At 38.1% G+C, this 14,934-nt stretch overlaps 1 protein-coding gene across 1 annotated transcript; it reads right to left on the minus strand.

Moving 5' to 3' along the window:
• On the minus strand, positions 1 to 945 carry LOC130837101 (olfactory receptor 10H4-like). Its single transcript, XM_057709893.1, has one exon. The coding sequence runs from the start codon at positions 847 to 849 to the stop codon at positions 1 to 3; it is 849 nt and encodes a 282-aa protein (XP_057565876.1). The 5' UTR covers positions 850 to 945.
• Between the last annotated feature and the right edge of the window lie 13,989 nt (positions 946 to 14,934).

Raw genomic sequence — 14,934 nt, forward strand, 5'->3', positions numbered from 1 at the left:
TCAGGAGCTTAGGGGAAAGAATTTTCTGTGTAAGCTTCTCTTTATGGCATTCTTCAGTTCCTTATTCCTGAGGCTGAAAATGATCGGGCTAAGAAAGGGGGTGAAGACTGTGTAGGTGGTGGCCATCAGAGTGTTGCTGTCCATAGAATAGGGGCCCTTGGGCTTGAGGTAGATGATGGAGGCAAAACCGTAGTGCACGACCACTATGGTGAGGTGGGATACACAGGTGGAGAAGGTCTTGTGCCGGCCCTCAGCAGAGGGGATCCTCAAGATGGCGGCCACGATGAAGACATAGGAGAGGAAGATGAGGAATAAGCATCCCAGCAGGGCTGTGACACAAACCAGGATCACCCCAATGGTGACAGAATCTGTCCCCTTCCCACAGGCCAGTTTCAAGAGGGCAAGCACGTGACAGGCAAAATGGTGAATCTCATTAGACTCACAGAAGGTGAGGTGGAAAACTATCAGTGTCACCATCATCCCCATGACTGAGCCACCAGCCCAGCACCAGGACACAAGACGGGCACAGTCACGTGTGCTCATGAGCACGTTGTAGCGCAGGGGGTGGCAGATGGCCACGTAGCGGTCATAGCCCATGATCATGAGCAGGAAGGAGTGGGTGAAGCCAAAGGTGAAGGAGAAGAACATCTGGCTGGCACAGGCAACAAAGGTGATGGAGTGGTGGGTGGAGAGCATGTCCACCAGCATGCGAGGGGTGACGGCAACAGTGAACAGAATCTCAGAGGTGGAGAGGGCACACAGGAAGAGGTACATGGGGGTGTGGAGGCTGTGCTCCCTCCAGATGGTGGTCATGATGAGCAGGTTCCCCAGCAGCGTGAACAGGTACATCAGCAGGTACAGCAGGAAGAAGGTGGGCAGGAGATGCTGAGGGAAGTTAGAGAAGCCAATGAGGATGAATTCAGACACTGTGCTGTAGTTCTGGCCCAACAGGGATGCTGCATCTGGTGAGGTCAGAGACAGGATGAAGGCACAGTGGTTAAAGCATAGGCTCTAACACAGAGTAAATGGCAATTGAAGATCTCTAAACTAGATAAATGTTTTCTTAACTTGTCCTGGTCTCAACATCTTCATCAGTAAGATACAGTAAATCATAATAGTTCTTAACATTGTGTTAAAGATAAAAATGAGATCAGTATATTAAATGCTTAGGACAGTTTGGCTCCTGGGTTTTTATTAACAATGACTGCAAAATGAAATTTTCCATTTTTGGAGGCATTGAAGACAGGCATAGATAATCAGGGTGATATTCTCTTGAATGGTGTGCTTGTTCTAGAAAATATTTATTTAGTTCTTGGCCTTCTAAAAGTTTTTCTCCTCTAAGAGTCTTTGTCTTTTAATTGATGATTTAACACATTCATATTTATTTTAATACTGTTTTAATGGTACTGTTTTTTCCATGCTGTTTCATATTTATATTTACTATTCTAAATGAGCTGAACAGAAAGTTTGAAAATAAAAGGATGAAAATATATGCTAGGAAAACATGTACCAAGTGACAGCTGAGGCAGTAGTTTTGAAAACGGACAAAATGAAATTTAAGGAAATAATAATGATAATAACTTCATTAACAATTGCCACTCAAAGCATCAACCTTCTCTGGAGAAATATTCTGAGAAAGGAAGCAAGCTTAGAACATCTTGTGCCAGTGTGAAATGAAACTTTAGTGAGTAATGGCTTAATGTTAAATGGATGTCAGAACCAGATCACAAACATGCCCATTGGCCAAAGCTGACTGCCAAAATGAAGAATCATTGTACAAAGAATGGAGGAACAAGATAAATGACACCATGAGGAAGAAATCAGACAAATACAAAGGTGGAACATGCTATAGGACAATTGGTCTCGTATCATAGATATCACAGTCACTAAAGGATATGGAGAAATTCAAGGGACATAACAACCAGATGCAATATAGGGTACTAGCTTGGGTACTGACTTAGATAAACCAGTGTAAATTAATTTTAAGGCAAGTGAGAAAACTTTGATTATGGTATGAATGAATAATTAGGTATGGATAATATGAGATTATTATTAACTTAGTTATTAATTTTAAATGTGATCTTGTTATTTAGGCTATGAAGAAAACATTCTTAGTTTACATGCATACTGAGATTAGAAATTACACAAACACACACACATGTACAAACTCCAAGTGAAAAAGAAGACTATTTTATTAAGTACAGAAGAACATTGTAATGACTGGCAAAAATACCATTAATCTATGTAATGGCATACCTTGAGTAAGTAATAAATACACAACTTCAGTGAAATAGGTATGAATAGAAAAAGCTAAATCAATACTAGGTAGATAGATTAAACTTGTACTTAGACATTTTCACAGAGTTTAGAAAGGCACTTTATGAATTATTAATTACAATGCAATTAATAATATTTAGAAATTAGATATTGGACATATTTAAACTCATTAACAAAGAGAGATTAAACAATTTTTAAGCATTCAGGGGACTTTTACAAAAATTGACCTTATTTTTAGGACATAAAAAAACTCTCCATGAATTCCAAGTATAAATATGATGTAGATTATAGTGCACTAAAGTAGAAATTGATAGAGCAGTAGCTTTCCAAATCCTTTGTGTTTGGAAGCTAAATGTAGTATTAAATAATCTTTTGTAGCAATAGTAAAACATAAAGTTAATTTTAATACTTTTATAATTAAATAATTCAAGCATCTAATGTCAAATTTTAAGCTAACAGTAACTATGAAAGTAATACATAGCTTTAAATATATTTATGAAGAAACTTTTTCAAGAAGAAAGTCATGTTTAATAAAACCAAAATCAGGTTGTTGTAAAAGCTTAATAGGGTAGAAACAAGAAGATGCCAATAAGAAAATACAAAAATTAAAATTGAAAAATAACTAGAGAAATAATGGATATTTAAAAATTAATAAAAGTAGCAGGAAAAATACATTAGGAAATTTGAAACAGTAGACTAAGGAAATAAGTTCTTAGAAAACTATAAAATTCCAAATTTGGTGCAAGAAAAAATAAGGACCCTGGAGACTCAAGTAAATTTTAAAGAAATTGAAGATGTTAATGAAATACTGTCCCTCCCCAATATCCTTGGCCGCACGCGGTTTACAGGAGATCTTTCTCAAACTTTTTTTTTTTAAGCTCTTTATTGGAATATAATTGCAAACTCTTGTGTCAGTTTTTGAGGTACACCCAAGTGAATCAGCTGTATTTATACATATATCCCTATATTTTCTCCCTCCCACAACTCCCTCCCCTCGTCCTTATCTCAGCTCTCTAAGTCATCACCCGTCAGCGAGTTTATCTCCTATGTTATGCAATAACTTCCCACTAGCTATCTATTTTACATTTGGTAGTATATATATGTCAATGCTACTCTCTCACTTTGTCCCAGCTTCCCTTTCACCCCCTTCTCCATCCCATGTCTTCAAGTCCATTCTCTACATCTGCATCGTTATTCTTGCCGTCATTGGGTTCATCAGTACCTTTTTTTAAGATTCCATATACATGAGATAACATACAGTATTTATTTTTCCCTTCCTGGCTTACTTAACTCTGTATGTCAGTCTCTAGGTCCATCCGCCTCACTACAAATAACAATTTCATTGCTTTTTATGGCTGAGTAATATTGCATTGTATATATGTGGCACATCTTTATCCGTTCATCTGTTGATGGGCATTTAGTTTGCTTCCATGTCCTGGCTATTGTAAATAGTGCTGCAGTGAACATTGTGGTACATGTTTCTTTTGGGATTATGGTTTTCTCTGGGTATATGCCCAGTAGTGGGATTACTGGATCATATGGTAGTTCCATTTGTAGATTTTTGAGGAACCTCCAAATTGTTTTCCATAGTGGCTGTACCAACTTACATTCCCACCAACAGTGTAGGAGGGTTCCCTTTTCTCCACACCCTCTCCAGCATTTATTGTTTTTAGATTTTTTGATAATGGCCATTCTGACTGGTGTGAGGTGATACCTCATTGTGGTTTTGACTTGCATTTCTCTAATGATTAGTAATGTTGAGCATCTTTTCAAGTGTTTGTTAGCCATCTGCATGTCTTCCAAAATTAGCAGAAGGAGGAACACTCCCAAACTCATTCTACGAGGCCACCATCACCCTGATACCAAAACCAGGCAAAGATGTCACAAAAAAAGAACATTACAGGCGAATATCACTGATGAATATAGATGCAAAAATCCTCAACAAAATACTAGCTAACAGAATCCAACAGCACATTAAAAAGATCATACACCATGATCAAGTGGGGTTTATTCCTGGAATGCAAGGAGTCTTCCATATAAGCAAATCAATCAATGTGATACATCATATTAACAAACTGAAGACTAAAAACCATATGATCATCTCATAGATGCAGAAAAAGCTTTTGACAAAATTCAACATCCATTTATGATAAAAATTCTCCAGAAAATGGGCATAGAAGGAAATTATCTCAACATAATAAAAGCCATATATGAGAAACCAAAAGCCAACATCCTTCTAAATGGTGAAAAACTGAATGTATTCTCTCTAAGAACAGGAACAAGACAAGGGTGTCCACTCTCACCATTATTATTCAACATAGTTTTGGAAGTTTTAGCCACAACAATCAGAGAAGAAAAAGAAATTAAAGGAATCCAAATTGGAAAAAAAGAAGTAAAATTGTCACTCTTTGCAGATGACATGATATTATACATAGAAAACCCTAAAGACTCTACCAGAAAACTGCTAGCACTAATCGATGAATTTAGTAAAGTAGCAGGATACAAAATTAATGCACAGAAATCTCTTGCATTCCTGTACACTAACAATGAAAGAGCAGAAAGAGAAATTAAGGAAACTCTCCCATTCACCATTGCAACAAAAAGAATCAAATACCTAGGAATAAACCTGCCTAAGGAGGCAAAAGACCTGTATGCAGAAAACTTTAAGACACTGATGAAAGAAATCAAAGACGATACAAACAGATGGAGGGACATACCATGTTTTTGGATTGGAAGAATCAACATTGTGAAAATGACTATCCTACCCAAAGCAATTTACAGATTCAATACAATCCCGATCAGATTACCAATGGCATTTTCCACAGAACTAGAGCAAGAAATTTTATGATTTGTATGGAAATGCGAAAGACCTCGAATAGTCAAAGCAGTCTTGAGAAGGAAAGATGGAGTTGGTGGAATCAGGCTTCCTGGCTTCAAACTATGCTAGAAGGCTACAGTGATCAAGACAGTATAGTACGGGCACAAAAACAGAAATATAGGTCAATGGAACAGAACAGAGAGCCCAGAGGTAAACCTAAGCACATATGGGCACCTTATCTGGCAAAGGAGGCAAGAATATACAATGGGAAAAAGATAGCCTCTTCAATAAGTGGTGCTGGGAAAGTTGGACAGCAACATGTAAAAGAATGAAATTAAAACACTTCCTAACACCATACACAAAAAGAAACTCAAAATGGGTTAAAGACCTAAATGTAAGGCCAGACACTATAAAACTCTTAGAGGAAAACATAGGCAGAACACTCTATGACATCCATCAAAGCAAGATCCTTTTTGACCCACCTCCTAGAATCATGGAAATAAAATCAAGAATAAACAAATGGGACCTCATGAAACTTAATAGCTTTTGCACAGCGAAAGAAATCATAAACAAGACAAGAAGGCAACCCTCAGAACGGGAAAAAATAGTTGCCAACGAAACAATGGACAAAGGATCAACCGCCAAAATATACAAGCAGCTCATGAAGCTTAATACCAAAAAAGCAAATAACCCAATCCACAAATGGGCGGAAGACCTAAATAGATATTTCTCCAAAGAAGACATACAGATGGCTAACAAACACATGAAAAGATGTTCAACATCACTAATCATCAGAGAAATGCAAGTCAAAGCCACAATGAGGTATCACCTCACACTGGTCAGAACGGCCATCATCACAAAATCTGGAAACAACAAATGTTGGAGAGGGTGTGGAGAAAAGGAAACTCTCCTGCACTGTTGGTGGGAATGTAAGTTGGTACAGCCACTATGGAAAACAATTTGGAGGTTCCTTAAAAAGCTACAAATAGAACTACCATATGATCCAGTAATCCCACTACTGGGCATATACCCAGAGAAAACCATAATCCCAAAAGAAACATGTACCATAATGTTTATTGCAGCACTATTTACAATAGCCAGGACATGGAAGCAACCGAAATGCCCATCAACAAATGAATGGATAAAGAAGATGTGGCATATATATAGAATGGAATATTACTCAGCTATAAAAAGGAATGAGATGGAGCTATATGTAATGAGGTGGATAGACCTAGAGTCTGTCATACAGAGTGAAGTAAGTCAGAAAAGAGAAAGACAAATACTGTATGCTAACTCACATATACGGAATCTAAAAATGGTACTGATGAAGTCAGTGACAAGACAAGAACAAGGACGCAGATGCAGAGAATGGACTGGAGAACTCGAGGTTTGGTGGGGGGGTGAAGGGGAAGCTGAGACGAAGTGAGAGAATAGCGTAGACATATATATACTACCAACTGTAAAATAGATAGCCAGTGGGAAGTTGCTGTATAACAAGGGGAGCTCAACTCGAGGATGGATGATGCCTTAGAGGACTGGGACGGGGAAAGTGGCGGGGAGTTGAGGGAGGGAGGGAATACCGGGATTTGTGTATAAATGCAGATGATTGAACTTGGTGTACCTCAAAAACTGGTACAAGAGTGTAATGCAATTATATTCCAATAAAAAAGTGCAAAACAAAACAAAACCCAAAACGGGTTAAAGACCTAAACGTAAGGCCAGACACTATAAAACTCTTAGGGGAAAACATAGGCAGAACACTCTATGACATCCATCAAAGCAAGATCCTTTTTGACCCACGTCCTAGAAAAATGGAAATAAAATAAAAAACAAACAAGTGGGACCTAATGAAACTTAAAAGCTTTTGCACAGCAAAAGAAACCTTAAACAAGACAGGAAGACAGCCCTCAGAATGGGAGAAAATATTTGCCAACAAAGCAACAAAGGATTAATCTCCAAAATATACAAGCAGCTCACGCAGCTTAATACCAAAAAAACAACAACCCAATCCACAATTGGGTGTCTTAAACTTTTAAGGAACATTTGAGGAGTATCTTATACCTATTCTTAAAAAGCAGAAAAATAATATGAAATATGCTCACCACATTTAGTTAAGTTAATGCAATCTTGATTCTAAACCAGGTAGAATGTCAATATGAAAAGACAATTATGGGCCCATTTTGCCTATCCATGCGGATTTTAATTTATTATTTATTTTTTTTAGTTCTTTATTGGAGTATAATTGCTTTACACTGTTGTGCCAGTTTCTGCTGTACAACAAAGTGAACCAGCTGTATTTATACGTATATCCCCATATTCCCTTCCTCCTGAGCCTCCTTCTCACCCTCCCTATCTCACCCTTCTAAGTCACCACCAGTCATGAAGTTGATCTCCCTGTGTTATGCAGCAGCTTCCCACTAGCTATCTATTATACATTTGGTAGTGTATACATGTCAGTGCTACTCTCTCACTTCGTCCCAGCTTCCCCTTTGCTTCCCCCCCTCCCACCACCGTGTGTCTTCAAGTCTGTTCTCCACACATGCAGCGTTTTAAATTCATAAGAAGGCACAACATAGTCAAATCCAGTGGCAATTCAAAAATAGTATATTATGAGAAAGTGGTTTTGGCTTCTCCCATGAATGACAAGGATAGTTCAGCAACAGAAAACCTATCATGTGACTCATCAGGTGAATAAACTAAAGCAGAAAATCATATAATTATTTCTATCAAAGCAGGAATGTATTTCCTAAAATGCAAGTCCTTTTAATGATTTTAAAAATTGACATCTAATTGACATATAACATTTTTAGTTTTATATCTACAACATGATATGACATATGCACATCCATTTATTTTAAAAAGCCTTTTTTGCAACATGTTTTGGAAGGGGATTTTCTTAGCTAGGTGAAGAATATATTCTACAGGTACTGGCACAAAACAGACACATAAATCAATAGAACAGAATAGAGAGCCCAGAACTAAACCCATGCACCTACGTTCATTTCATCTATGACAAAAGAGGCAAGAGTATACAATGGAGAAAAGACAGTCTCTTTAATAAGTGGTACTGGAAAAACTGGACAACTAGATGTAAAACAATGAAATTAGAAATTTCCTCACAACATATTCAAAAATAAACTCAATATGGGTTAAAGACCTAAATGTAAGACTGGAAACCACAAAACTCCTGGAAGAAAACATAAGCAGAACACCGTTTGACATAAATCATAGCAATATTTTTTGTATCTGTCTCCTAAGGCAAAAAAATAAGTAAAAGTAAAAATAAGCAAATGGAACATAAACTTAAAAGCTTTTGCACAGTGAAGGAAACTACCAATAAAACAAGACAACCTACAGAATGGGAGAAAATGTTTACAAATATTATGACTGACAGGGGTTAATACCCAAAATATATTAATGGCTCATAAATCTCAATATCAAAAAACGACCTAATCAAAAAATAGGCAGAAGACCTGAATCAACATTTTTCTAAAAAAGACATACAGATGGCTAACAGGAACATGAAAAGATGCTCAACATTGCTAATTATTAGAGAAATGCAAATTATAGTAACAAGAACTATCACCTCACACCTGTCAGAATGACTATCATCAAAGTCTACAAATAACAAATGTTGGAGATGAGGTGGAGAAAAGGGAACTCTTGTACACTGTTGTGGTAATGTGAATTGGTGCAGCCACTGTGTAAAACAGTATGGAGGTTCCTAAAATAACTAAAAATAAAACTACCATATCATCCAGCAATTCCACTGCTGACTATATATCTGGAAGAAATGAAAACACTAATTTGAAAATACACATGCACCTTGATGTTCACAGCAGCACTATTTACAGTAGCCAAGATTTGGAAGCAGCCCAAGGGCTCATCAGCAGACAAACAAATTGCTTAAGAAGATTAATAATATTATTAATATATAAATTATATATATATATATACATACACACAATGGAATATTATTCAGCCATTTAAAAAGAATGAAATTTTGTCATTTGCAGCAACCTGGATGGACCTAGAGAATTCTATGCTTAGTGAAATAAGTCAGAGAAATACAAATATTGCATGATATCGCTTATATGTGGAATCTAAAAAATAATACAAGTATATGCAAAACAGAAACAGACTCACAGATATAGGAAAAAAAAAAAGAAAACTAGTGGTTACCAAAGGGGAGACGGAAGAGGGGAGGGGAAAATTAAGGGTATGGGATTAAGAGATATAAACTCCTGTGTATAAATAGATAAGCAACAAAGATATATTGCATAGCACAGAGCATTATAGCCACTGTCATGGGATAACTTTCAGTGGAGTCTAATCTGTCAAAATACGGAATCCCTAGGCTGTACACCAGAAAATAATATAATATTGTAAATCAACTACCTTACAATTTAAAAAACACCTTACAAAAAGAATACATGCTAGAGAACCAGCAAATGGTTTACTGATAGGGACGTTTAGATGCATTATTTTAGGAACAAGAATCCAAGGCTACTTACTGTCTCTGCTGTTCTTTAACAGGGAACTGAAAGCCATGAGCAGTGCTCTAAGGAAAGGAAAAGAGAGAAAGTACGCAGGTTAGGAAGGGAAGAGGAATGATCACGTGCATAAAGAAGGTGAAAGAATCAAGATGTAGTATGTTAGAACAAAAAGAAGCACAATGCTGCAGGAGGCAAGGTCAACTTCCAAGAAACCTACACGGTATTTCTCATAGTATTACACCAGTACTTATCAATCAAGACATAAAATTTAAGTTGGATAAGACTCTCAATAGTGACACAGACTATACATTTTCTTCGCAGGATCCTCTTATAATAAAAAAGTATTGAGTTCCCAAAATGGCTTTCATTTAGGTGAGTTATACCTATCAATTGTGACCATTTTAGAAACTGAATCTGAGAGTCTTTCAAAATATTTAATATAAGCATATTTAAAAGAACAGTAATAAACCTATTACATTTTTTTCAGAACTCTCATTGAGATACAGTTGACATACAATAAACTGCATATATTTAAAGTGCACAATTTGATATTTTTTTCTTATTAGTAATGTATATATGGCAATCCCAATCTCCCAATTCATTCCCCCCCAACCACCCCCACTTTCCCCACTTGGTGTCCATGTGTTTGTTCTCTACATCTGTGTCTCTATTTCTGCCTTGCAAACCGGTTGATTTGTACCATTTTTCTGTATTCCGCATATATTAAACCTATTGCTTTTTAATATAGTAACACTTTTAGGAAAGTAACTACATTTTCAAAAACTAAGTAGTGAGAATGGTGGCCTTGTTTTACATTTTTGCAAATACATGCAATGTCTGGCCTGATGGAAGATGACGATGCTGGTGTCTGATTCTTCGTTTAGTCTGTGGAATACATTGTTTTACTTGAAGCATGTGACAAAAACACATCTTCACATGTATTGGGAAAGTAAGGACCTGGTGGACCCCCAGAAGTGGTTTCTGGAACCCCCATGGGTCCTCATAGCACATTTTGAAAACCTCTGATATAAAATATCTAGGATTTAACAAAAGAGATGCAATACCTCCAAAGACAAAAGTTTTAGCCAATAATAAAAATGTGAAGGAGGATTTGAATACATGGAAAAGAGTCTACACTCTTGGATGGAATGATTTAATATAGTAATGATATCACTTCTTCCCTAAATTACACTATCAGTACAATTGCATTTACAACTCCAGTGAATGGATTATAAATTTAATAACTATCCTAAATTTCCTCTAAAAATAAAATCAGTATAAAACTATAGTAATCTTATAAATTGTGGTAAACAGGAGAAATACATCCTCCCAGGTATTGTGACACATTATAGAGTCACAGGCATTTTAAAAAATGTGAACCAAGAACAGATCTGGACACTGGTAAGTTGATTGGATAGCTCAGAAAATATCTCATTATTATTCAAAATCTAATATATGATAAAGGTGGCAGCACAAATAAAGGAAAAGATGCCTTGTTTATTAGTTTGTGGGGGGAGAACTGCTCCTTTTATGAAGCAAAGTAAATCTGAATTTCTGCCCAAGATCACATGCAAAGGTGGAATCCAGATGGATTCAAGACATAAATATGAAATATAAATCATAAAGTTAATAGGAGAAAGTGTATGAGAATTACTTTGTTGATCTAGCAGTGGAGAAGAACTACCTAAACAAAACTTCTAAAGCACAAACCTTAAGGTGATTTTAATAAGACATGAAAACATCAACATTTTGAATTTCTGTTCCACAGAGGGTATCCTGAATAAAGTTAACAGGTAGAAGGAAAATTGGTACAAGAGCAATTGCACTGTCTAAAACTGACAAGGGAACACTATCAAGAAGAATAAACAGGAAGTAGGGACCTCAGTATAGATATGAGCAAAGGATGTGAGCAGGGAAATCATAGAAGTTACTAAGGCAAATGAAAAGATGCTGAAAAAAAAGGACTGGGCCGGATGAATGAAAGTAGTGAAATTTCACTGTATAAGTATTCAATTCTTCAAATTAGAAGATGTCGTGGTGATTGGGCAATGGGGAGAAAGGAATCCACCTGCATCACTGGTGAGAACGTAGAGTGGTGAAAATTCAGAACATATGTGCTCTGTATACCAGCAAATTCATACCATATCATTATAAACTTGTTAAAATCCATAGAAATCACAACACAAGGAGTGAATTCTAAGGTAAACTATGGACTTCAGTTAATAATAATTGATCCACAGTGGTTCACCTGTTGGAATAAATGTATCACGCTATCACATGTTTGTACAACATTTAACAGCATACCAAGCATCAAGCAACCAGATGTCTGTAGCATCCCTCCCTCCCAAGACCCTGACAAACAAAACTCTGGATATGTCCAAATGTCTACTGTAGTGCAGAATCACCCCAGGCTAAGAACTGCTGACTTAGGAGCTGCAAGGGAACCTAGGCTGGGTGAGAACTAAGGACCCAGAATGGGTGCATAGAAAATCCCCAGCAGCCTCCCAAGACTTAGGTCCTCTCTTCTGGGCCTTCTCCCCAGCCCTGACTCCATCCCCAGGCTCGGTGCTATCCACAACTGTCTGATTCTGCCTTTCGACCATCTCTCTTCTGGTTCCCCTTAGCCTGGCCTGCCTCTTTCATGAAGCAGCCAGCAGGGAAGGGCAGAAGAAGCTCTCCTGCTTGATGCTGTCAGTGGTACCCACAGGCAGGTGTGGGGTCAGACCCAGGGGCTCCTCAAACTGATCCTGTGTGCTTTATCCCTGCTGCAGGTTTCCAACAGGCTGTTCCCCAGGGCCTCCCCAAGAAACCAAACTAGAAGACTTGTCCTCAGGGTCTGTAGAGACTGGGAGGGACCTCAAGGGGCCTTTGAGAACTTGTAGCCTCTGCTCCTTCCTTCAGCTATCCACATAGAACAAAGGTCACTAATGCCTCCTCTGTCCAGAGAGACATTAGTTCCTGCTGAGGGCTGAGGAGCTCCCAATCTTGGGGGAAGACAGGGCTTGATACAGATGTCCTCAATCCATTGGGGTCAAGGTAGAGTCAGAGGGAAGGCAGAAGCTGGAGGAGACTAGAATGAGATTCCAGGGCTGTGTCTTCAGGTGAGGACAGCTGGATGGCATTTTAGAATAAGAGTCATTTGGAGCTAGGTCTTGGTTTCTGTTGTACAATATAAGTCTTCTGGCCAAATTGGCCAGAAGTCATCTCTCTTCCCAAATGCTACCCTATTTCCATTGTCCTGGTGGTCCAAGCCAGACAGTCTTATATTTGCATATACCTCCCAGTGATGTCATAAAACATAAATATTTTGTCTTTTGGTGTTGTCCTTGGTTCCCGACCCTGTGATAAGTGTGTCTTTTGTATGTTAATAAGATGATTAGTGGCTATGGGTTTATCTTTATAAAACTTCTCCTGCCTCCAACTTAAATATTTGGCCTCACCTTTGAGTTAATAATTGACATCCCACATAGGGCCCCCTTTCTGGATCCTCAGTGATATATATCCCCAAACACCAGCATGGGAGTCAGACAGACCTAAATTTCCCTGTGACTCCCTTCAGTCACATTTGTGTGACCTCCATCGACATTTTCCGTGCATAATGAAGGTACCCACCATTGGCCTCTGACCTCTATTTGTGCCATCTTGAGACAGTGCTCTGCCTTTCAACACACTCCTCAAATAGAGGCAACTTTAACACAGTAATGAAAATTGATGTTTTACCGAAAATTATGTGTGGGAAAAATGGGAAGAGATTTCCATCAGGTGTCAGATAACAGCACCATTTACTATGTCTATGTTTTTACCTAGGCACTGATCCCTCTTCCCTTTCTCCTCCGATTTTCTCTCTGTCTCTGTCTCTCTCCCCCCTTCCTCCTTTCTTACCTCTATCATCTTCCCTTTTGTTGTGCCGAAAGCCTTACTTTCAGTTTCCAGGTTCGTAGGATTCGCTGGCAAAATAACCACTCTACCGTCAGTTAAACAAGAATTTAGAGAGAGTTTATTGAATTAACAAAGATTACAGTATACTAATTAAGAGAAGAGTAGTATAATTAAGAAAGAATGGTAAAGACAGAGGTTGATACATCACCAAATTGGGGAAGCACCTACATCCAGATCCAAGCAATGCTGGAAAGTCCCTTGAGCAGCAATTTGGAGTCCCAGCTGGCAGGGCCCTAGGTGGTGCATCTGCTCCATGGGTGAGACTTCAGTTTGCCACTCGAAGGAGCCCAGCTTTTAGCGCCAGGCTGCAGGCTGATAACCATCTGCCTGCATGCAAGTTTGCAGCTCTGGTTATTGTCATAAATTCCTTGGTCTTAACTCCTAAGTCTTGGAATGTTCTTGATCCCTGGGGGCTGGCCAGACCCTCAAAATGCAAAAAGTGCCATCACTTACTCCCTATCTTATCTGATGGTTTAGAAGTGTGCTGGCACCACCCCTACTGGCCTGGGTGTAGCTCAGCAGATTGGCATGCAGCCAGCTTTAGCATCGTTGCCAGGTCAGAGAGAGGCCTAGTGTCACCTCTGAAGCCTAAACAAGACTACGTTACTAACTTCCCCAACACCTTTCTTCCCCTTCCTCATGTGCACATCACCCTATTAGCAAACTCCTTCTCCTTCCTACCATCATGCCCAGATTTTGCCCCATATATTTTTTAATCAATTGAATGATCAGATCTAAAGGACTCCAATCCCACTTGCCTGTTCTCTCTCTCTCACTCTCACTTTTGCTCTCTCTCTACTTTGAATTCTAACATCCTTCACTCAGTTCAGCTCAACAGAAAAACTTTCATTACTGTCTATAACTCCAAAACCAAGTGAGAAACTGTAAACAGCAAACCACTTTCTCTGTGTCAAGGACTTTATTTTCTTTTGCACATTTATAAAAATTAAAATATAATAATAATGGAACACTAGGCACAGTACTTTATACATAAAAAGACTCAATTCTGGAGGCATTTATTACTATCTTTCGTTACTTTGTTTAATCTTATTTTGGGGGATGGGGGAGTAAAGTCTTCTCTTACTAGTCCACTCAAGAATAACCAGGTGCATCAGGGTCCAGACACATCCATATGGTGCTCCACACCTGCCTATAGATAGATAACACATTCTTAGGCATAGACAATGGGATGGAGTTCATCTCACTGGGTATAAATAAGAGATTATGATGATAGAGCCTATGCGAGGTGGGGAAATATTGGAGAAAAAAATAAATAGCTAGTATGCATCAAACTCCTATGGAGTGTGGGTATTTTACAGACCTGAATCATTACAAGAGTTCTATAGAGACAGATATTATTAGACCCAAACTATCTGTCACAATTCCATATCACCAAACTGGCCA

Source organism: Hippopotamus amphibius, chromosome 15 (genome assembly GCF_030028045.1).
Source record: "Hippopotamus amphibius kiboko isolate mHipAmp2 chromosome 15, mHipAmp2.hap2, whole genome shotgun sequence".
NCBI lineage: Eukaryota > Metazoa > Chordata > Mammalia > Artiodactyla > Hippopotamidae > Hippopotamus > Hippopotamus amphibius.